Genomic DNA, 21193 nt, shown 5'->3' on the forward strand with positions numbered 1-21193 from the left:
TCCTACTGAAAGAACAAACAAGAACAAGAACAAAGGACTTGCTGAGGCAATTTGCAATGTCTAAGATTTGACAAATACAAACACTTGATGATTAAAAAGAAAGGATTACAACCATAAGCTAACTGAAATTTTAGAATTAACTGCATTTAGACTCCTTTTGAAAATATGAAATTACACTTTCTTAAAAAAATTTTGAATTACACTTACACTCCCTCCGAGAATTTTCTATTTACACCTGACTCCCTTTTGTTAGATTTGAAAGAAAAATGCTAACTTTAGTAAAAACATTACGTAAATTTTTGCTAATGCCAGCCTACGAGAGGTGGTAAAGTGTAAATAGTAAATTTTTGGAAGGGGTGTAATTATAATTTTTGAAATGGAGGAAAATATAATTTTATATTTTTAAAAGAAATTTAAGTGTAGTTAACCTAAATTTTATAAAGAACTGAGCCAAAAAGCAGACAAGAAGTCAAAGAGAGAAAGCAACTTCAGTAGTTAAAACTTAAAAGAACTGAAACATGTTAATTGACAAAAAGAAAGAACAAAGAACTGAAACATGTTTTAAAGAACAAAAATAGCTGACGCCGTTGCCGGGGATCGAACCCGGGTCGCCCGCGTGACAGGCGGGAATACTCACCACTATACTACAACGACTTGATGTTCTGTGAGTAATTTTATGGTATTTGACCGTGAACATCCAATGACACCTACTGAAAAAATTATGGGCTTTAGGGAAATAGAAGAAAAGAATTGAAATTGACCAAAAGTAGGAAAGAGTAGTGCTTTTGCCCGACCATGACCCTTCAATTTCATCCCAAATCCAATTTATTTTCATCCCACGGATGTTTTTGCATAAACCCCACCTCTAAAACCCCTACTTCCAGAAAAGAAAACTCGAAAAATTTCAGTCTTGTCAAGTTTTCAGTTGTAAACATTCGTCTCTTAATTCATATATCTCAAGATTTCAGTTGTAAACTTGTAAAACGTTCCTCTCTTTATTCATATATGCATCTACTTTTTGTGGGTTGTTGATTCTTGTGCTGTTCAATGCCAAAGAAAGGAGAAAAGCCACAGTCTTTGATGAATGTTTTCTTTCTCTCGGTTCAAAATTCAAATGGGTTCTTTTGAAACCCTTCCTTTCTTGTTCGGCGTTGAGCTCAGAGGGTGTCTTTGTCTGTTTGTGTACTTCCCCTGTTGCATTATAGGTATCGCATTTTACTTGAATTTTTTAGTTTTAATTGTTTAAGTGAGAATCTTAGAGTCTTTTAATGGATGTTATGCTTTATATCAGGGATTATGAGTTGTTTATCAATTGGTTGTTTCCATTGGAGAAAGCATAATTGGATCTTGGTTGGATAATAGAGAGAAGCGTTGACTGGTACGAGTATGTTTATTTGCACGTTTCTTTCCTTCTATATTAGTATATGGTTTTGTTATAGACTCACCAAAGAAGGAACTAGACTGTTAAATTTAACTTGGTGGAGCTCATCCGCATTAATGTACATGTAACTCATATTGTCTATGATAGTATGGAGTTTTATGTGGATGGTTTTCCAGTTTATTTGGTTCAAGTTTCATCCAACTTTGACAATGTAAGTCCTCAACGATCCAATTTGTCTTCAGATAGGGATTATTCCATTTAAATAGGACGTATGTTAAGAGTTATAAGGAAACAAGATTGTCAAATTTAAGCATTTCAAAACATCTCAACTTGGATGGTTTAACTCAAATTCATCATGGAATGTGTAAAAGGATGAAGTTTTTTCAGCTTGCTCGTGTTTAATCCAGCATTAGCATGTTTGACTTGCGCTGGATGCGTATATAACTCAAGCTAGGGATTTTCTTTAGGCTTGGGTGAGTTTGTTAATTGTTAAGGCTCATATTGTTTGATCAGTAGTTTCCTGCATTTTGGATAGCACGATTCTCTCAAACTAAGGTTTTCTTCAAAGAGACATATTCTCGGCCACATAATCCTTCTGCATTTTCTTCTATCTGGAATATCTTCCGTTAAGCTGCCTCACAATTTAGTAACTGAGTTAATAACATGAGAAGTTTTGTCAGATTCATTCATGCACTCCATAAAATGATTTTATGACTTAGTAGCCTTATTTATACATTTACTAATTCAACCTAATTGTTGATAGTGCAGTTGCAACTCTATCCATCTGCCTTCTTCACGAATATAAAAGATGGCTGGGGATAGTGTATGCCCAAGAAATGAGAAAATCTCTGTCAAACATAAGAACGATCCATTTAAGGGCCCACTGTTTGAGCTTGCCGATTTTGAATATACAGATATAGCTCCCTCAGAAAATGATAAGTGTTCCTGTAGACATTCTGATCCCCAATCTTCTGAGATGTTAAGCACAGCCGACCTAATATCTGCAGTAGGCGATGCATGGAGTCGTGCCAAAAAGCCTCTTTCTGTTCTTCTGCCTAAAACAAATTCCACCAGGGAAACCAAGGTCATCCAGGAGGGAGGCGTACTTCACTATTCTACTGATGAAGGAACTTTCCCTGCATCAAATTTGGCTTATGATCATCCTTGCCCAGGCTATATGAATAGCAAAGCAAACTCCGGGAAAGTGCAAGAAAATGTAGAGAATTTGATAGTGAACTGGAAAACATCTTGGCCTCCACCTTGTTATGAAAATTTTCCTTTCCAGAGGACAGTCCTCACGAAGTCCACAAGGATTGGCGCGTACTCCATAGAGAATTGTCTTTGGAGTACAGGAATAGCACCTAATTTTAGAAGAGCATATGGATGGATGAGTGAACTTGCTTTTGCCAAGCAAAAGAATCAGGTAAACTCTATTAAGATTGAGGGCAAATGGACAAGTAACTATTTTACCTGTGATTGTTCGACAAATTCAGGTGCTGGCTGTGTGCCTGCTGATGCAACAAGTAAATCTAGTAATTTAACTTCAGGAATTTCTACTTCTAACCCTGAAACTGCACAACCTTTAGATTCATTTCATGAAGCGGCCAACTTAGACTTGAAGATGGCTACTATGACATGCTCAGAAAATGATGTTGTGCATGGCCAATATATTGAAGAGACTGATTGTAAGATCTTCACTTCAAGATGTGATGCAGATTCCCAAGACACCAATATTGCATCAAGTACTAATGATCTTGAAAATAGCATAGAGGCCAGTAGTAATGGCCTGCATGAGCATCACGATCAGGGGATGACATTTGTCCTAGCAGACCCCTCTGAAGTTGAAATTAGCTTGTCAGGAAAGGAAAAACCTGTATATAGACTTGCAAAGCATGAGCATGCCGTTGCAGGAGCAATGGCCGGGATATTTGTCAGCCTTTGTCTTCATCCAATGGATACAGTTAAGACAGTTATTCAATCCTGCCGTGCTGATCAGAAACCCCTCCACAGCATAGGCAAATCTATTATTGCTGAGAGAGGTATATTGTCAGCAAGAATTTTGGCAACTTTAAGGAAATTAATATTTCACTAAGTCAGGGAACTAGATATTTAATTTGTCAATTTATTTGTAAAGTGCTACGAAACTAATTTGGAGCTTATTTTCAGGCATGTCGGGGCTTTATCGCGGCATTTCCAGCAATATTTTGAGTTCGGCACCAATATCTGCTGTATACACTTTCACATATGAATCAGTCAAAAAAAGTTTGATTCCACTTCTTCCCAGGGTAATGTAACTTTGTTGCTGCGGAGGAACAAAACTGACGCAGGAATTAGTCGTCTATACTATTTTCTGTCTAATTAATACGTTTTATGACAAGCAGCGTACTAATTTTATTGAAATTATGCCTTTCCCTCTGCAGGAATATCACTCTTTGGCCCACTGCACTGCTGGGGGTTGTGCAAGCATTGCTACGTCATTTATTTTTACTCCAAGCGAGCGTATAAAACAGCAGATGCAAGTTGGCTCGCACTATCGGAACTGCTGGTATACCATTAAGACTTCTGCACATATTGTCGATATTCCTATTTAGTACCAAGGAATTGATGTTATTTATTAGATTTGAAAAGCAAAGACATTGACAAGTGCATAATCAAATTAAATGAGTTGTCTTGGTTGGGATAGAGATAGGCACTCAAATACTTAATGGTTTACAATATGTATCTATCCGTCTTTGAAATTTAAAGTTTGTTTGAACATTACAATCAAACTTTTCAAATGAGTGGATGCAGCTCTTTGGAATTGATGTTATGCATTTTCAAATGGATATGCAGGAATGCCTTGATACAGGTTGTTCAAAAAGGCGGCTTCCTTTCACTGTACGCTGGATGGGGTGCTGTCCTCTGCAGAAATGTTCCTCATTCTGTCATCAAGGTATGGTTGGAGACAACTGCATTGTTTCATGGGATTGCATCTTCTCCTCTGGTGCTTATTCATTATTTATTTGATTCTAATTACTTAGTCAAAGGGATAACATACCCCTCTTCACTTGATAGAATTACAGTTCCTAGTTGGATTTTTGTGCCATTTTCTCAGAGTATTTCTGGTTATTTATTTTGACATGTTAAGCATATCCTACATATTGTTGTCTACCACTGTCAGTTGTCTTTTTATGTTTGATATTAATTGTCTCATGTGCAGTTTTACACTTATGAAAGCCTGAAGCCAATTATGTCGTCATCAATCCAATCGAATGCTCAAGCTAATACATCAGTGACGGTTAGTTTTCTACATTTCTGAACCCTTTCTTTCTTCCTGCAGTCCTCTCATCATGCTTCCTATTTTGTGCAGTTAGTATGTGGAGGATTGGCTGGATCTATGGCCTCATTGTTTACCACCCCATTTGATGTTGTCAAGACAAGATTGCAAACTCAGGTTCCTTCTCCTTTTCTCTTTTCATTAAGGGCATTTCTTTGCAATTTTTTTGTAGAGGAATGTGGAATGTGCTTCAGTCAGATGCAGCATTTGGGATGCTCTCTCAATACTTCGTATTCTTAGTCTTTCAGTTTTGTTTATAGACCATTTATTAGAGTTCACATTGTAAAGATCTACCGAAATTGTCAATACAGATTCCTGGATCTACGATGACCTATAATGGTGTATTCAATACACTTAAAGAAATAGAGAAGCATGAGGGTTTGAAAGGTCTTTACAGGTGAGCAAAGTCACAATTTGTACGAACAAATTTTAACTTTGCATCAATACAACAGCACTATTTGGGGAATTATCTGTTGAAGTACCGTTCTCATCAATAAAAATATTCACATCTTATATTGCATATAGTTGCTGCATACAACTTGTGATGGCTGTTACACGAACCTCATTTAAGGCATCATCTTTCCCATCATATATAAGATGATAAGATCTTGCTTCAATAAATCTAACGTTCCCATATTGTGATCTTTAACTCTCAGGGGCTTGACTCCAAGACTCGTCATGTATATGGTTCAGGGAGCACTTTTCTTTGCATCCTACGAATCTTTCAAGCGATTGTTCTCATTGGAGGTTCCGCGACTTAGCCCTTAGACATTCACGCATGAACAGAAGATGATGGACGGTGGCTCAACGACATTATCTGCAGCCATCTGCATTATTTGCAGTGCAGAAAAGTCGAAAGCTGGTGCCTCCGTTGCGGGTTTTGACGAGGAGAAATGTGGATGGTTTTGAATTTGCAACATTTTTTCGGCCATGTAGAGCACATCTAATTTAGATCAAAACCAAAGAGAGTGTAGTAATCCTCCTAAGCAAATTGCATTAATTCTTTGCTTGTAAGTATGTGCAGAAAATTGGACTTTTTTTCTTTAGGCCAAATTTCGTTGTATCCGTGTTTTGTTACATTAGCAAAAAATATCCTTGTGTTTTGAAAATAGGCAAAACTCTTCCTGTTTTCAAAATCCCAGCAAAAAAAAATTCATTCTGTTATAAATTGACGGAAAGTGGTGCGGACGCACAGGGTGGTGTGCCTGGTTGTTGTTTGGGTCAATCTTTTAGTCCATTTTGGAATAAAATACCACTTATATGAGTATATAAGATATTAAGGCATTTTTGACTTATATTAAATAAACTATATTTAAATTTATTACAGTACGAGAATTATACTTTATTATTTTTTCTTTCAATTTTTTTTGAAATACCAAAAGGATAAAAATATATTCTCTCATACATATTTAGATACATTATTTTTTATTTCAAAATTTTTAAAAATATATTTATATTAAATATAAAATACCAAAAAAATAAAAAAAAATAAATTTAGATATGTACATGAATATAAACCTTAAATAATTATAATAAACTATAATTTATAAATTAATTTCAAATTATTATTATGTTAAATATTTTATTAGTTTATATTAATTTTTACAAATGATATTTATATTTAAATTAGTGTTATATATATTTAAAAGAAAAAATTCGAATATATATCAGACAAATTATTAATTAAATATCTATAATTATTATAATTATCTAAAGTTATTTATGATTAATCAAAATATATATTTAATGATTAATTAACTAAAAAATAAAAAAATTGGAGGCGATGAGTCAGGGATTGGTGAGGCCATTTCGATTGGTGCAACAATGAAGGAAACAAAATGGAGAAGGGGTGTTGTGAGGAGGCTATCACAATGATACTGGTCGGTCTTTGAACGGAGAGAAAACAATGGAGTCCAAATAGCTACAACGCGCGAACCACCTTTTTGTGAGAAATTGCCGGAGAGGCGATGAGGGGTGCGTTTGAACTGCCGGAGGAAGGCGAGTTGATGGTGGTGGTTTAGGGTAATTTTTGCATCTGCAACTACAAGCTTAAAAAAGAATGTAGAGAAAAAAATGTCTGAGCCCGGGTTCGAACCGGGGACCTCTAGTGTGTGAGACTAGCGTGATAACCAACTACACCACCCAGACACGATCGCTCTTTGCTTATCGGTACTAATTTTTGTAATATATAACTACTTCAAAAGTTCAATTAGAAAATAAATCAAATTATTCCATACTCGATTGAAATTAATCGATAAAAGCTCGTTTAAACTCAATTTTTTAATTTAACAAACCAACTTTAAGCAAAATATTTATTCGATACAACTTTCATGTTTGGCTCGAGTTCGATTCGCTTAGTGCAAAATTAATAAAATATACTTAAAAATATTAAGTTATTTGAGCTCGACTCAAATCATTTATAGCTCTAGTCAAAAGTGTTTGTTGATAAGTTTGACCCAACTTTAAATAATTAATTATAACTTAAAAAAATTAAAAAAAAATTGATTTTACAAAATTGTAGTGTTATAAAAAAAATTCAAATTTATCTATATATTAAATTTGAGATCATAGCAAATTCTTTTAATTTTATCATATTAATTACAAAAATTAATATAACTTTTATAATTTTCATAATTTTACTTCATCCAAATACTTTAATAACTTACTTTCTAAATAAAATTCAATTAATCCCATAAGCTCCACTTTTCTTTTATCAAATATAAAATTATACAAAAAGTTTTTAAAATAGATTTAACCAGACAAACATCATATATTGGTTAGCAAATACTCAAAAGAAATCATCAAAAAAGAAAAAGAAAAGAAACAGAAGAGAGGAAAACATTCCTCATACGAAACAAAAGAGCGAGGTATTGGTATTTCAACTTCTGTGTACAAGAAGTGGGAGAGTGATACAGAATTTTAAGATCTATAAGCATTGACCACTTTGTTGCTAACCCTGTGAAATTTCTCAACTTTTTTTTGGTTGAAGAAAAAAAAAGCGCCAGCTTGTGCAACTGAGATGTTGCTGGTTGAATTCATTTTTCTGGCTTCATAAGAGAGCAGCATCATTCAGAGCAACATCTGCAGTCTTCAATTTACATCCACAAGATGTCTAATGCCGATGCCAGTTCAAGATATCACTACTACCTAAGCTAAATATCATACAAAACAAGGTTTCTACATGTACAACAATTCTACCACCTTATGAACCAACATGAGGTAGCACAGCTGTTCTGATATAGAAACCGGAAGTGTGAGCAGAGTTGTCTTTTGTTTCTTTTTGACGATCTTGCGAATTACTGCCACCTTTTGGGAGGTTTAAGTGCAGAAGAACTGTTGGCTGTGGATTTTCTAGAACCTGAAGGGACTTAAAAGAAAAAAAGAGTAGAGATTTTGTAAAATGTTGGTGAAAAAGTCGTCGTTGATGGAGAAATGCCAGACTATACATGAGAAAAATAAAAGAAATCAGTGCGCATATGAAAGTATGGGGAGAGGACATGAAAAGAGTGTCCATACTTGGAATTTTGGAGGAGCTTTTGCTCAGAGACAACCTGGAAGTTCCTGATTGACCCCGCTTCATTGGTGGTCTTGGAAGTTGAACTGGCACGTCGAGTCTGCAGTCAACGAGAAAAAAAGATGGAGAAGTTCAGGTGTGTATAATAAACGATTCAATATAGTTCAGGAGCCCGTATTGGTGATATGAATTTCTGAGGCAGCATTAGACAAAGAAAGGATGCAAGAAATGCTTACTTTTCAGTGATCTCTACAGTTGGCTTTGGTGTCTCAGGGAAAAGGGTGTACTCTATAATACTGTTGATTGAACCGTCGGTTTCCGTTTCCCTAGAAAGAACTCCGTCAGATATATCACTAAGTCTCTCTTCAGAATCTTCATCTCCAAAACCAAAAAGCTCTACATCATCGTTAATATTTTTAGCTCCATCTGCTAAATCAAATTTTAATCCAATGTCTTCCGAAAAATTTTCAGCACCACCAACAACAGCACGTCTCGACTGTAGAAAGAACTCTTTGTGATGCTTAAATTCATCCATTGATTGCTGTGAACCAGCCTCAGAATGCTTGTCACTGTACTCAGAGCTATTTTCCAAATCAGAAGCAGCTTTCTCAGAAGTGCTTTTCCTTCCGGAAAGTCTTTGGTTTGGCCGCACCCCTCCTAGAGATTGTCGCCGTGAAGAGGAAGACCCATACCATGGCGAAATCACACCCTGTCTTTCGTCGTTTGCATTAGGTTTGTGTAACCTTAACTGCTCTATTTCTTCATCCTTCTTAGCAACAGCATCCTTTAAAGAAGCAACCTGCGAGATTATAAAAGTTTAACTAGACATAAATTTTAATTTATTATGATACTAGAGGATAAACAAATGGCTAGAAAGTCCAAAAGCATCCTTTAAGACCTGCAGGTAGTTGATTATATTATAGCACTCAACAACTGCATTCGCTGAGTGATTTTTAATTCATAAGAAAGGTAAAAAAGCATTAAAGTGTATCTATGGAGCGATGGGAGAGAGAATGTTCTTCCTCTTGCATGGGTAATCCCATAAGACATTGAGGACATCCAAAACTGAAAGAATTAAAGTCTTCAAAATTAGTTCCACATAAACAGCAAAAATCTGAATTAAGCAATCCAAGAGAGCAGATTAGTGTGTCCGAATTCAGTGGGAAATGAAAAGGTATGGCAACATTCATGTAGCAAACTCTAGCGTCAGAAAAATTGAACACGGAATTGAGAATTTGATAAGATTCAGATGTTTCAGATTAAACCAAAAAAAAAAAAAAAAACAACAACCATAACCTGTTCCATGAGTTCTCTGACACCCCTACCCTCCTTATTACTTTGTGCAGCACCCAACTCAACTCCAGAAACCCTCTCAGCAAATTTTAGGGTACTTATAGTCTCCGAATAGGACTCTACATCAGGATTGAGTTGTACAAACATAAGAGTCTTTGCTTGGCCACCTGCAACAAAATCCAGGACAAGGGGACAAGGATGCATGTCAGAATGGCAGTGCAACATAGGATAGCATTTAACAATTCCATTTAAGAGAACAGACAAAAGAAAAGCAAGAATCATGAATAACATCACTGCTGTATAATTATTGCCTTCTCAAGCGTGGTCTGATACCTAAAGAGCTTTGAAGAACTTGAGTTAATTTGCTATTTCTGTATGGCACATGAGAGTTTTTTTGTGCCAGCGCAAAGATCACATCTCCCAAAGCTGATAGGGATTTGTTTATGTGTTGTGCTTCACGCAATCTGTCACCTGTTGCTTCAGAGCGGTCAACCCTTTCACTGCCAGCCAGATCAACCAAATGCAGACAACCACGCAAAATGGCATTGGTCTCCAATTCCGTCCCACGGACATGAACAGTGAGGATACTTCTCGTACAACGGGAAACCAAAATTAGACTCTTTCAGAACAATGATAAGAGCAGGAAACTGAAAGAATATTAGTGAACCTGTGAGACCGGCTGCTTCTTTCATTCAAAGCAGTAGCACCCACAGCTCGATTTGTTAAGCCAACTTTCATAAGCTCCAATACATCAGCAGTTGATTTAACAGTATGCAAGCTAGCATCAGGCACAGCTAATCCATTTGGTTGGGAAGTATTCCATATCCCAAGTGTGTGCAAGTTAAAGGAAACAATGGGATGCATCCAGTAAGAAAACGCAAGTAAAGCAAGTATATTGGCCAGAATCTTGGCATGTACAAGGAGTAAACCAACTCTATAGATAAGAACGTTATTGCTGAATATTTTAAAAAAGAAAAATGCATGTTTTGTTAAAAATGAGATCAGCAGAGCAACTTTGAAGGATATCTCTTCTGAGAACTGTCAGAGCAGAGTAAGTCTCGTACTTGTTCATTATATATTTCAACCATTTGGACCCCAATTTCATATGCAATGGAGCTATGTCGTTTCTGAGAGATATTGAAGAGATCATTCAGAGCTCTATAGTTGACCCCCCAATCTGCAACTGATGATGCATTGGGTCCACTCTGCAAACATTTTCATGAGCATAAAGAACCTAAAAGGCTGATAGAACTTCTTTTACCAATTATAAACCATGATCTCACCATAGTGTAAGTTTTCCCTGAGCCAGTTTGACCATACGCAAATATGCAAACATTATACCCATCAAGGACAGACCTGATTAATGGTTGAGTATCTCGAAATACGTCCTCTGGGAACAAGAAGGATTCAGGATAAACAAACAAAAGAACAAGGACACATATATATAGAGAGAGAGAGACACACACAGAGTCAGCACAGACCAATGATAAGACATCAAACTAAACATTTGTTATTAAAATTCAGTCAATTAGAACCTTGCGTGGCTGCAGGACCAAAGAGCTTGTTGAATTTGAATAGACGGTGACTGTCTTTTCCTGATTTTGAGGGGTTTATAACAACCAATTCTCCATTATCGCCGATATACTGTATGGTCGTTTGTCTTCCATTTTGTCCCGAGAGGAATGGCCTTACACGACAATAAACTCTTATGTTTCCTAGCAAAATGCACCAAGATAAATGACCAAATATTTATTGCAGCTAAATATTTTGTAACCTCAATTTACTAACCTTTCAAATCTTGAACCTCATTATACAATTTTCGATTTTCTTCAAGCACGCTGTGATAATTTTGAGCAGCATCTATCAAGCCTTGGAGATTTAAACCTGCCCATTACCAATATAATAGAGCTAAGAAATAATGACATGCAAGTTATTGGCAGATGTTTATACACAAAGAAATTTCCAACATATTCCAACCAAAATGATAAAATTCTTCAGCAAATGTATTGTTGATCTTTGAGACGTCTTGCTTGATGGACTCAGATGCCAACCTCAGTTCCTGATCAATTTCATAACATAAGGTATCAATAAATGGGGCATAAAGTTAGATGTAAAACATACAATTTGTTGCACACCTGTAGGGACCCAAATTGAGAATCTATGAAGTGCTTGTATTCCCGTTCTTTCCTTTTCCATTGTAAAAACTTTGATTCTGAAAAGTCTTCAAGCTCTTTTATTTTCTTTCTTGAATCAGTCAGAAGGGACTCAAGTTCCCGTATTTTTTTCTGTAGCTTATCTTTACTTTCCTCAGCCTTGGCTTCCAAATGAAAGAGATTCTCTTCATAGGATTTTTTGGCTAAATTGAGTTCTTCATTTAGCGATAAAATCTTACTCTCACAGATGTCCTTTTCTTTCCTCAGTTTAATTAAATCCTGCTCCTCAAGCTTCTTTTTTTCCTCAATTTTAGTCTTCTGAATCTGTTACAGGCACATAAACATTGAAAGACTAGATAAAATAACAGAAAAAAATTTCAAGACAGTAAATGTACCAGCAAATGTCATTGTTTGAATTATGAACAGCAGTTATATTAATGAAGGCAAATGCAATAGTATATAATTCAATCCATCCAATCTTGATATCATGGCATCCGAGTGAGAGGAACACTGTTTCCTCGTTGAGATATTATATAAGTACAACGATAAACCCTGCTGCTATTGACAGATTAAGTCAAACAAAGTTACTGTACTATGATTACAAAAAAAAAAAAAAAAAAACACTAAGATACAATGCAATCAAAATGAAGTACAAAAAAATTTTGATTCTAGAAAATAAGCATTAGCTTCTAAACTACATCATTTGCAATAATGCATCTTGGATAAAAATCTAGCATTTCAATAACTGTTAAATGGTTGACAGATTATTGTTTCTGGAAAAAGCCAATACTTGCAGAGAAGGCAAGAATGCAAATAGAGCACGAAAAACAAGGGTGATGAACCTTGATGATAGTGAGGGGACCATTTTGGAAAATACAGAAAAAAGGGAAGACATGTGTGCTAGCAAGTAGATATAAATATCTTTAGGTTCAGCTTCCTGGCTTGCTACTTTATAGCCATCACAACACCAAATTTCATAACTGATCCCAAATTACTTATGTCCTTCATAAAGACATTCACCTTCATCTGCTGAAGCTGGTTCATGACAACCTGCACATATTAATTTAATGTGATTAAGAAAGAGCAGATTAGAGAAGAACCCACATCCATAGTCCATACTTACAACCACCATTATGATACCTCATTTTCTTCAGTAGTCCCAGTAGCAAGGGTTTCTAACGCTCTAATCTTTGTATGATACCTGTCCTCACGAGACTTGTACATATTGCTTTGCTGCAGTAATACCATAAGGCGGACTCAGAACGCCACATCGGTAGGAAGGAAAATGTATTGAACTGCTGATAATGTGTTACCTTCCTCATATTGTCAGCTTGTTTTGTAACCCGCTGCTCAATTTCTTGCACAACTAATTTCAGCACAGATGCAACACGCTAAGAAGAGCAAAATAACAAAGGTAAAAAAATCAATAGGCCGTTCAAATTAAGCAGCAGAGGAGAAAAAAGATTGTCTTCTACCAGCAACTGCACAGCGATACATCTATAATATATGTTGGATACCTGAGGAATGTCTTGATTTGATTTCTCAATGCATTCATCCAAAATCCTATTCACAGTACTGAAAAGAGAGTGCGAAGAGGCGCTCTACATAAATTGAGCAGCTTAAAGCATAAGAACATGTCAGGTATAAGAAAATGATCAACTAAAGTGATTTCTGTTCTTTTTCTTTTGCTGCTGTAATGTGTATAGTTACCTCTAAGTTACCCAATTTCGTCAATTCCGAAATCTTAAAAGCAGGGATATCTGCATAATGTACACGCTTTGATTTAAGGACACCAGAGAAGTTATACCCTACATGATGAAATCATGCAAACAGTCAGAAAATAGCTAAAGGTGTCATCACATATAGACTCAGAGAACCTAGCATACTGAATGAGCCAAGCACGAACTTTGATGTTGGTATACAATACATCTTGTACATTTCAACTTCCTTAATGAATATCTATTTAATAAGTCTACCCTAAAGGCAAGCAGGAGCAAACAAACAATAAAAGACAATTTTGATGAAATTTCTCACCCAACAGCGACTTGATGAATAATCAATTAACATCTGTTCATCAAGTAATGAGATGGCATTACCAGGTGATTTAATTAATTTCAGAGAGTGAAACTCTAGGATTCCTGAAAATTGGCTAGCAGGAAATAGTTAATGCTGCTATAACTAAATTTGTCTGCACGGGACAAAATATAGTTTCTTATGCCACCTTCAGCAGATTTTAAGTTTAACACTCCCATCATGAAATCAGCTACCTTGGATTTCCAGAGGTAAAAAGAGCAGGTAGACTAGTAAAACTTGTTAAAAAGAAAAACAATCTAGAACATTTACTTAAAAGGTATCATAATACACAGCTATCTACCTTCAGCAAGACCATTAAAAGCTTCTATTCTTCCAGAAACATTCCCATTACGAACTTCACTTAAGCCATCCAGCTCCCTATTCTCACTCACATGTACTTCTGACTGTGGATCCATGATAAATTTGATAAGTGCTTGCAAAGTCCAACAATGGACACGGCACTGAGAAAATTTAAGTGCAAAACAATTGTCAGACTGCACATAATCAAATTGGAAGTCATGAAACATCAATTTGACCGTAAAATGGATAATAATCTAGATCTCCGAGAATATTTGAGTGTCCTTGTTTGAATTAGGATGCAATTTCATATTAGACTTAAGATGGGTAACGATATAATTCATTTGTTTTATCATCGTACGAACTAGAGCAAATTATCTTTAGGATATATCAAAACACTTAATGAAAGCTACTTCTAACGAGCAGGCAATTATTTTCCAAATGAGAGCCTGTGTTATGAAATGTTTAGGGAAATAAGGGATACTCATTTATGGACAAGGGGAAATTAGATATTGACTGGGAAAGTCAACTCCAAGTCTCCACCATACTACAGGAACTGAACCTGGTTAGTCCAGATATTGGTCTTAAATGGTTAATCTGTAACACTAGATAAAATCAAATGAAGAAATAGTTAGATCTAAACCACATGAAAAGTAATTCCAATGCATGAGCAGACAACATTGTAAGTTCACAATGGTAATGGCTCTGGAGAATTTCCGTGGAAGAAAATTTATTTTTAATACGCCTCCATCCATTTTCTTACTTAAAGAAACTAGCACATCTAACAAATGTACGCAACTATGTATACCCAATACAACTTCATGACATGTATAACGAGAAGTCCTCAACCAACAATCAGAAGAAATATGTGCTGGAAGTTGTGAACCTGGATTGCAATGTAGGAGATATTGTGTTCGTACAATATTGCTTAGTTATATAAAATCAGTGGGTTGTTTGAGCCTGAATCCCCTAGTAGATACTTCAAACATAAATAGCAAAAGAAATGAAGCTTCAAAAACTTCATTAATCATATCCAGTGTTTCTGAAGCTTTCATTTACTTCAGCAGTATATTGATAAATCCAACCAAGACTTTTTCTGAGTACTTTGTCCAATATTTGGTATACCAAGCATCAGACGGTCAGAGTATATCTCCATCATATTAAGTCTGCTCTCATAAACTTACCTTTCATTCAGTATTACTCTATTAAACAAAATAACAATGATAAGCATAAGTGCGAAGTCAAAAAACTTTAAAATGTCACCAATTAAAGGAAAAAGTGCATGCTTGATATCTAAATATTTTCTGGGCTGTAAACCAAATCTTCTGCGAAAACCTAAATTGAGTGACTAAGAAAAAAAAGGAACATAAATTGAAATATGAACCATCTTATGAATCACTACCACAAGGACAAAAATCAAATACAATTCCAGCATTGCCTTGTATGACAAGGCAATATTAGGATAAAATCAAAAGGATGGACGGGTAAAGTTCTACCACAAGTCTGCCTGTAATCTCTAGAAGAGTCACAAAAAACAAAAGGTAGGAAAAAGAATAAGATTCATCCATTACATTGCAGTTCCCAGAAAAAATATTCATTTATCATGTAACCTAACAAATCAAATTCCATATTAGTTTCAAATGCAAAAAGACTACTCAAATGGCAGATACAAACCGCAACAAGTGCGCCCACTTCGTTTAGCTAAATAAACTGCATTGCAGACTTTTCCAGAACTCATCAACTGAACTAGTCATTTTTCCTTTCTTATAGTTTTAACGGCTTTGCGTCCTAAATTCTCATTTCATTTTCCACCATATACAAGCAGGTCCCATGACGCCATGCGTCTTGAAATAAACTATAATAATTTTGAAATGCAAGCAGATCTCAACTGCCAGTTAGGATCAACATTCCAAGATTGACAAATTACCAATTAAACTTAGACATTGGCAACTGTAAGTCGAATGGGTATCCTATACAGGATTTAAGGGGGAAAAAAACAACATAATTCTTTGCATTTTATCTACAACTCAACCAAAGCCTACATTATACCAAAATCACATGATGTGACCACCAGAACAATGATGATGAAATTCACCACGAAATCTACAATAACAATTAAACCCTACAAAAATCCGCAAAATTTTGACAAAATCACAAACCTGGGGGTTTTCCAAAGGAAAACCGTTATGGATCAAAACGAATCCGAAGCTCCACTTTTGCAACAGATCAGAATCCAAACCTCATCATTGTTTCTGATTCTTCCATTTTCCAATTTTCCCTTTATATTGGAAAATGAAAATAAACAATAAAACAATCTCCGAGCCAATGGTGGATTTACCTTTATTTAGAAGTTAAGGGCAAATTGTGATTTGTGGAGATGATGATCGAAATTGAAGGTTTATAAGCACAACCTATTTTCCTTTTTTTTGGATAATTCTTTTGGGCTTTGATTTTTCATAATTTCTTCATTTATATTTTCTGGAAAAACAGAAAAAAGTGATCGTGTGCCCCACTACGCGGTTAGGAATCGTGTTCCCGCCTTGTACTGTTCTTTTTAAGTTTGTATATTTTATTAGGGAGCTCCACGTCCACGTTGTGACGTCATGGGTACAACTCTTCTATGCTTCTTTTCATCTTTTTTTACTCCCTTTTTTTTTTAGAAAATTATAATCAGCTTCCTTTAGTCATAATTATAAATATCTTATTTTTATTTAAAAATATAAATATCTCTCTAAATCAATGATGTAGAACTCATTGTAAATGATATTTATTAAATGGTGTTAATTCCAAATTAGTATTCGATATTTTTTAACAAATAGATATTTACACTTATGACAATTTTAGACGAGCTTATTGTAATTTTTTTTTTTTATTATTGGTAAAAATAGTTTGTACAATATGTAAATATTATCTAAGCTTTTTGGTTTGTGGCAACATTTTTTACTTGTCCGATGTTATTGATATGAACTCGAGTAATCTAAATAAGGAATATTTGATCATTTGACAAACAGCCCACCGTGCATATGATGTTTTTTGCAGTGTTTTGTTTGTAGTCACGTACGTTATATTTGAACTGTTGTCGTCGGTGTTATATGAGTAATTCAAAGTATACCTCATTCGTATTTTTATTGATGAATATAAAGTTATGAATTTCCAAATTCTAGTAATCAATTATTTGAATAATTTTAATTTAAATGATTCCAAATTATTGGACTCTAATGTCTTATTAACCCAAGAGAATAACTTTTTTTTAAGGATAAATTATATTGATGTCTCTCGAGATTATGTTAAAATACTCAAATATTTTTTGAATTTTTTTTCCTTATCTCTTTTAATAGAAGTGGTAATCACATGATTAAATTAATATTTTAATAATTTGAATAATACATTAAGTCCATCAATACATTATTATAATAAATAATAATAAAAATAAATTATAACTAATTCACATAAAGTGAAAACAACTGTCCATACACCCGATGGGACTTAGATTTATGATTTTAAATTTTTTATTTTAATCACTAGTGACGGAGCTAAAACATAATTGTTGATGGACAAACTTGAACTATACACGACAATTGTGATACATTCGTCGTAATCACCTCCATTAATCATATACGAATGAATTATATTTATTGCGTAATTGATTCGGTTCACATATACGTGACTTGGATAAAAAATTTCTCATTTGATAAACAAACTGAACCACACTACATAAACGTACATAATTTATATTTTTATTATATTTATTTAAATGAAAAAAAGAAAATAAAATAAATAAATGATTAATATTAATAAAATGAATTAACTTTAAATGTCTACGAATTAGAAACTATTAATAAAATTAATTAATACAAAATGTGGATATTTGTGGAATAAATAACTATAGTAAGGGGTATTTTAGGCAATTCATCGTTTGCCTAATTAAAAAGAAAGATAAAATGTGTTCGTATAATTTAATTTTTATTATTCAAACATATGAAGAAAATTTTCACGCTATTGATTCAAACTTATAACTACCATCCTTCTCTCTACAGCTGCACTCTACACACACTCTCTGCACCATTCCACAGTTCCTCTTCCAGAATCCACACCCCGCCATTTTCCCAATCCTGGCGATTTAGGGTTTTAATTTCTGCTTCTGCGTGTGTTCCAGTGGCTATACTCATCAGTTCGGAGAGTTAGAATCAATCATCGTTTTCATTCACGAAAGAAGAAAGAAAGGAAGTAGAAAACTCTTCAACCCTTGTTGTTCAGTACGTTAATTCATTTGCCAATTCTTGAATAATGCCCTCTCCAAAGAGGAGCCCGGATACTGAAACGTCCTTTGATTGGGCAGAACTTCCGGTGGAACTCTCGGCCGCCATTGCCAAACGCTTGGTTTCAATTCGGGACTACATTTCTTTCCGGGGAGTTTGTGAATCTTGGCGATCGGCCGCCACATTTGAGAACTTCGACAGGGAATATCCTCGGGTTCCCTGGCTCATGTACTTTAATGTAGAAGAAGAGGGAAAAGAAATTGCTGAAGGCACCAAGTTCTTGAACATGTCCGAGAACAAGACTTACCATACTACCGATTTCCCTCCGGGCACCGGAGCGTACTTGTCATGTAGGGGATGGATCCTTTATATTTCGGAGAACATGGTTGATGTCAATTTGACCCACCCCGTATGGCGCATTAAAATCGAGCTCCCGTGTTTGGACACTTTTCCAGCATACAAACTTGAAGATGGTGTCTCTCGTTTTATTAGCAAGATGGTTTTGTCATGTAGCCCCACAACCAAGACTGATCTTGTGGTTATGGTGATCTGGGGTGAAGGAAATCAGCTGGGTTTTTCCAGGCCCGGAGACTCCTCTTGGACTGTGTTGGATTCATGGGATGACTCATTTTGTGATATTATTTACCATAATGGGAGGTTATATGCAGTGGATGTTAGGCGGAGGGTGGTCGAATGTGATATCCATGGCCCAAATCCGGGCCAAATACTGCAGGTTTTCAGCTTGCCAAAGGATCATGGTTTCTCCTTTTCTAATAAAGACTTGTGCTATTTTGTCGAGTCATCTGGGAAGTTTCTGATTGTTTCTCGACACTTCAACGACTGTAAAACCATGAGGTTTCAAATTCTTGAACTTGACTTGATGGATGGTAGTCACAAGGAGATTTTTAAGCTGGGGAAGAGGGCCCTGTTCTTGGGTTTTAATACTTCCTTCTGCCTCGAGCGTACTGCTTCGATTAACTTAAAGCCTAATTGTATATACTTCACGGATCATATTTGGCGATGCATGCATTTGGATACTGGTGTCTATTGCTTGTTCAATGGGAGGATCAAAGATTTTGGTGGATTTCCAGGGTCTGTTCATGCTCCACCTCTATGGGTTTTGCCTAGTTTTTGATTCTGGAATTCAGCTCTGTTGGTTGGTTCTTAACTGCTCAGAATTCTTTGTGCAGACACACCACTAGCTTTCCCTGTGGAAGAGTAAGCATGAATGAACTGCTCAGAGTTCTTTGTGCAGACGCTCTGCTAGATTTCCCGGTGGAAGGAAGACTAAGCATGATTGTACTCCCTTTTTACCAGTTCTTTCTATACTATACATTTGTAGGATAGGATTTTCCCGTTGCTGTAGCAAGAGTTTTCGAAACTAAAACCCCCTCAAGAAGTTCTTGTTCTATATCTACTATAGGTGTTTGGAAGACAATATCCATTGTTTTGATGTTGAAATTGATGTCAGCAATTCACTCTAAGAGTGTAAACGACTGCAATTGATCTTGACATGAGAGATGAAATTTGAGTTTGCCAGTTTTTGTCTATGATTCATTGGTAATTATTTGGATTTTTCTCACCATATAGGTAGAAGTTGATTATAGGACAGCTTGCTAAATTTCCATCTTTGTGTCCTCTGTTTCCTATCCGTTTCATTTATGCTGCTTATACTCGAGCACTTGCCATTGTGGACAATGCATTGCAGCCGTTAAAGCTGATGCTGATGACTTGCTGCTTTTCTCACACCCCGAATCTCAGAAATCATCACACGATTTCTTTCCTTTGGAAGCATGATTTGCCATGTTTTAGGTCTCCATCAACTGTCTTGTGTGTATGGGGTTTCTCTTGATATTGTGGTCTGAAGATGTCATCTTCAGGCAATAGGGATCTTTTAACACACTTTATCTTCAGGCGGTAGGTATCTTTTATCACACTTTATCTGGTGATAATGTGACTTTTTGTATATACTTGTTTTCCATATCATTTGACTTTTTGTATATACTTGTTTTCGATATGAGTTTATAATATGCCAGCATTCTTTCAGGATAAGAGCAATTGCCCTTGAATAATTGAAATCATTTTCTTGGTTGCCAATCACATGGAACTGGGCATGAACCATTTGAGCCTTGAGGTTATGAGTATATAGCTACTATTGATTCCCTTGCTGATTGTTACAATTATTAATATTTTATACTTTTCATAGGAGGACTAATATATTTGACCCCTTTTAAAAAGGCTAAATTGCATGACACCCCCAATGTTTTTAAAATTTAGCTAAAAACTTTTTTATGTTAAAGAAATAGACAAAAAACTCCATGAGTTTTATAAAATACAGAAAAAAGATCCCCTCTATGTCAGGAACTAACAGAGAGAGTGTGACACGCGCCTATTGTGCGAGTGAGCTTCATTTTCTGATATTTTCTGGAATTACTTTAAGTGTATAATGTTTAGTTTGACCCGTTCTTTCACATTTAAATATATTTTAAATTAATTTATTTATATATATTTATTTAACAAAAGGGGAGAGTATGCAATATTTTGAAAAACATAGAAATTTTTTCCCTATTTATTTTTTAACATATGATTTTTTTAGCTAAATATTAAAAATACAGGGGGTTTTATGCAATTTACCCTTCTAAAAGGGAAAAAGAAACTAGTATGTTAATGATCAAAGTCTTGTTTACCAAGCTGAATTGGGCTGGATAACATGCCCAATCTGGTTTACTAATGTATCGGAATAAAACCTACAATTCAACCCATTTTAGGCGGATTATTATGTGTCCCGAGTCACATGCAAGATTATTTATCTATTTCAAATCATAATTATTATCGTTTAAAATAAATAAAAAATAAAATTACCATACCCAATTTTAATTCCACAATTTATCATTCGTCCTACTTAAT

General features: G+C 35.2%; 3 protein-coding genes and 2 non-coding genes across 8 annotated transcripts; 2 read left to right on the forward strand and 3 right to left on the reverse strand.

Annotated features, from left to right (window-relative positions):
• Window positions 1-582: 582 nt before the first annotated feature.
• On the reverse strand, window positions 583-654 carry TRNAD-GUC (transfer RNA aspartic acid (anticodon GUC)). The gene has a single exon. It is a non-coding gene; the product is annotated as a tRNA-Asp (tRNA).
• Window positions 655-759: 105 nt separating this feature from the next.
• Window positions 760-5760, forward strand: LOC105164090 (Mitochondrial substrate carrier family protein). Of its 4 annotated transcripts, none has more exons than XM_088881032.1 (10): window positions 760-1205; window positions 1292-1378; window positions 2145-3420; window positions 3548-3666; window positions 3802-3926; window positions 4214-4313; window positions 4581-4658; window positions 4731-4814; window positions 5009-5094; window positions 5354-5760. In XM_088881032.1, the coding sequence occupies exons 3-10, from the start codon at window positions 2190-2192 to the stop codon at window positions 5463-5465; spliced, it is 1935 nt and encodes a 644-aa protein (XP_088737158.1). In that variant the 5' UTR covers window positions 760-1205; window positions 1292-1378; window positions 2145-2189; the 3' UTR covers window positions 5466-5760. The 4 variants fall into 4 exon arrangements, with proteins under 4 accessions (XP_088737158.1, XP_088737159.1, XP_088737160.1 ...); XM_088881031.1 differs by having other exon boundaries at window positions 761-1205; window positions 2150-3420; XM_088881033.1 differs by lacking the exon at window positions 1292-1378 and having other exon boundaries at window positions 2150-3420.
• Window positions 5761-6771: 1011 nt separating this feature from the next.
• TRNAV-CAC (transfer RNA valine (anticodon CAC)) lies at window positions 6772-6845 on the reverse strand. Its single transcript has one exon. It is a non-coding gene; the product is annotated as a tRNA-Val (tRNA).
• Window positions 6846-7545: 700 nt separating this feature from the next.
• Window positions 7546-18129, reverse strand: LOC105164089 (P-loop nucleoside triphosphate hydrolases superfamily protein with CH (Calponin Homology) domain-containing protein). The gene is made up of 20 exons (XM_088881432.1): window positions 18082-18129; window positions 16187-16240; window positions 14032-14134; window positions 13368-13465; window positions 13175-13258; window positions 12971-13048; window positions 12798-12890; window positions 12678-12707; window positions 11640-11981; window positions 11482-11563; window positions 11293-11388; window positions 11040-11219; window positions 10788-10894; window positions 10530-10709; window positions 10172-10335; window positions 9838-10091; window positions 9508-9671; window positions 8448-9010; window positions 8214-8311; window positions 7546-8064 (listed from the first exon to the last, which is right to left on the reverse strand). The coding sequence occupies exons 1-20, from the start codon at window positions 18127-18129 to the stop codon at window positions 7994-7996; spliced, it is 2889 nt and encodes a 962-aa protein (XP_088737558.1). The 3' UTR covers window positions 7546-7993.
• Window positions 18019-20197, forward strand: LOC105164230 (F-box protein At2g26160-like). The gene has a single exon (XM_011082843.2). It carries the CDS (start codon window positions 18315-18317, stop codon window positions 19419-19421), a length of 1107 nt encoding a protein of 368 aa, XP_011081145.1. The 5' UTR covers window positions 18019-18314; the 3' UTR covers window positions 19422-20197.
• The last annotated feature ends 996 nt before the right edge of the window (window positions 20198-21193 follow it).

The sequence above is a fragment of the Sesamum indicum genome, linkage group LG6 (genome assembly GCF_026168435.1).
Source record: "Sesamum indicum cultivar Baizhima isolate 11 linkage group LG6, ASM2616843v1, whole genome shotgun sequence".
NCBI lineage: Eukaryota > Viridiplantae > Streptophyta > Magnoliopsida > Lamiales > Pedaliaceae > Sesamum > Sesamum indicum.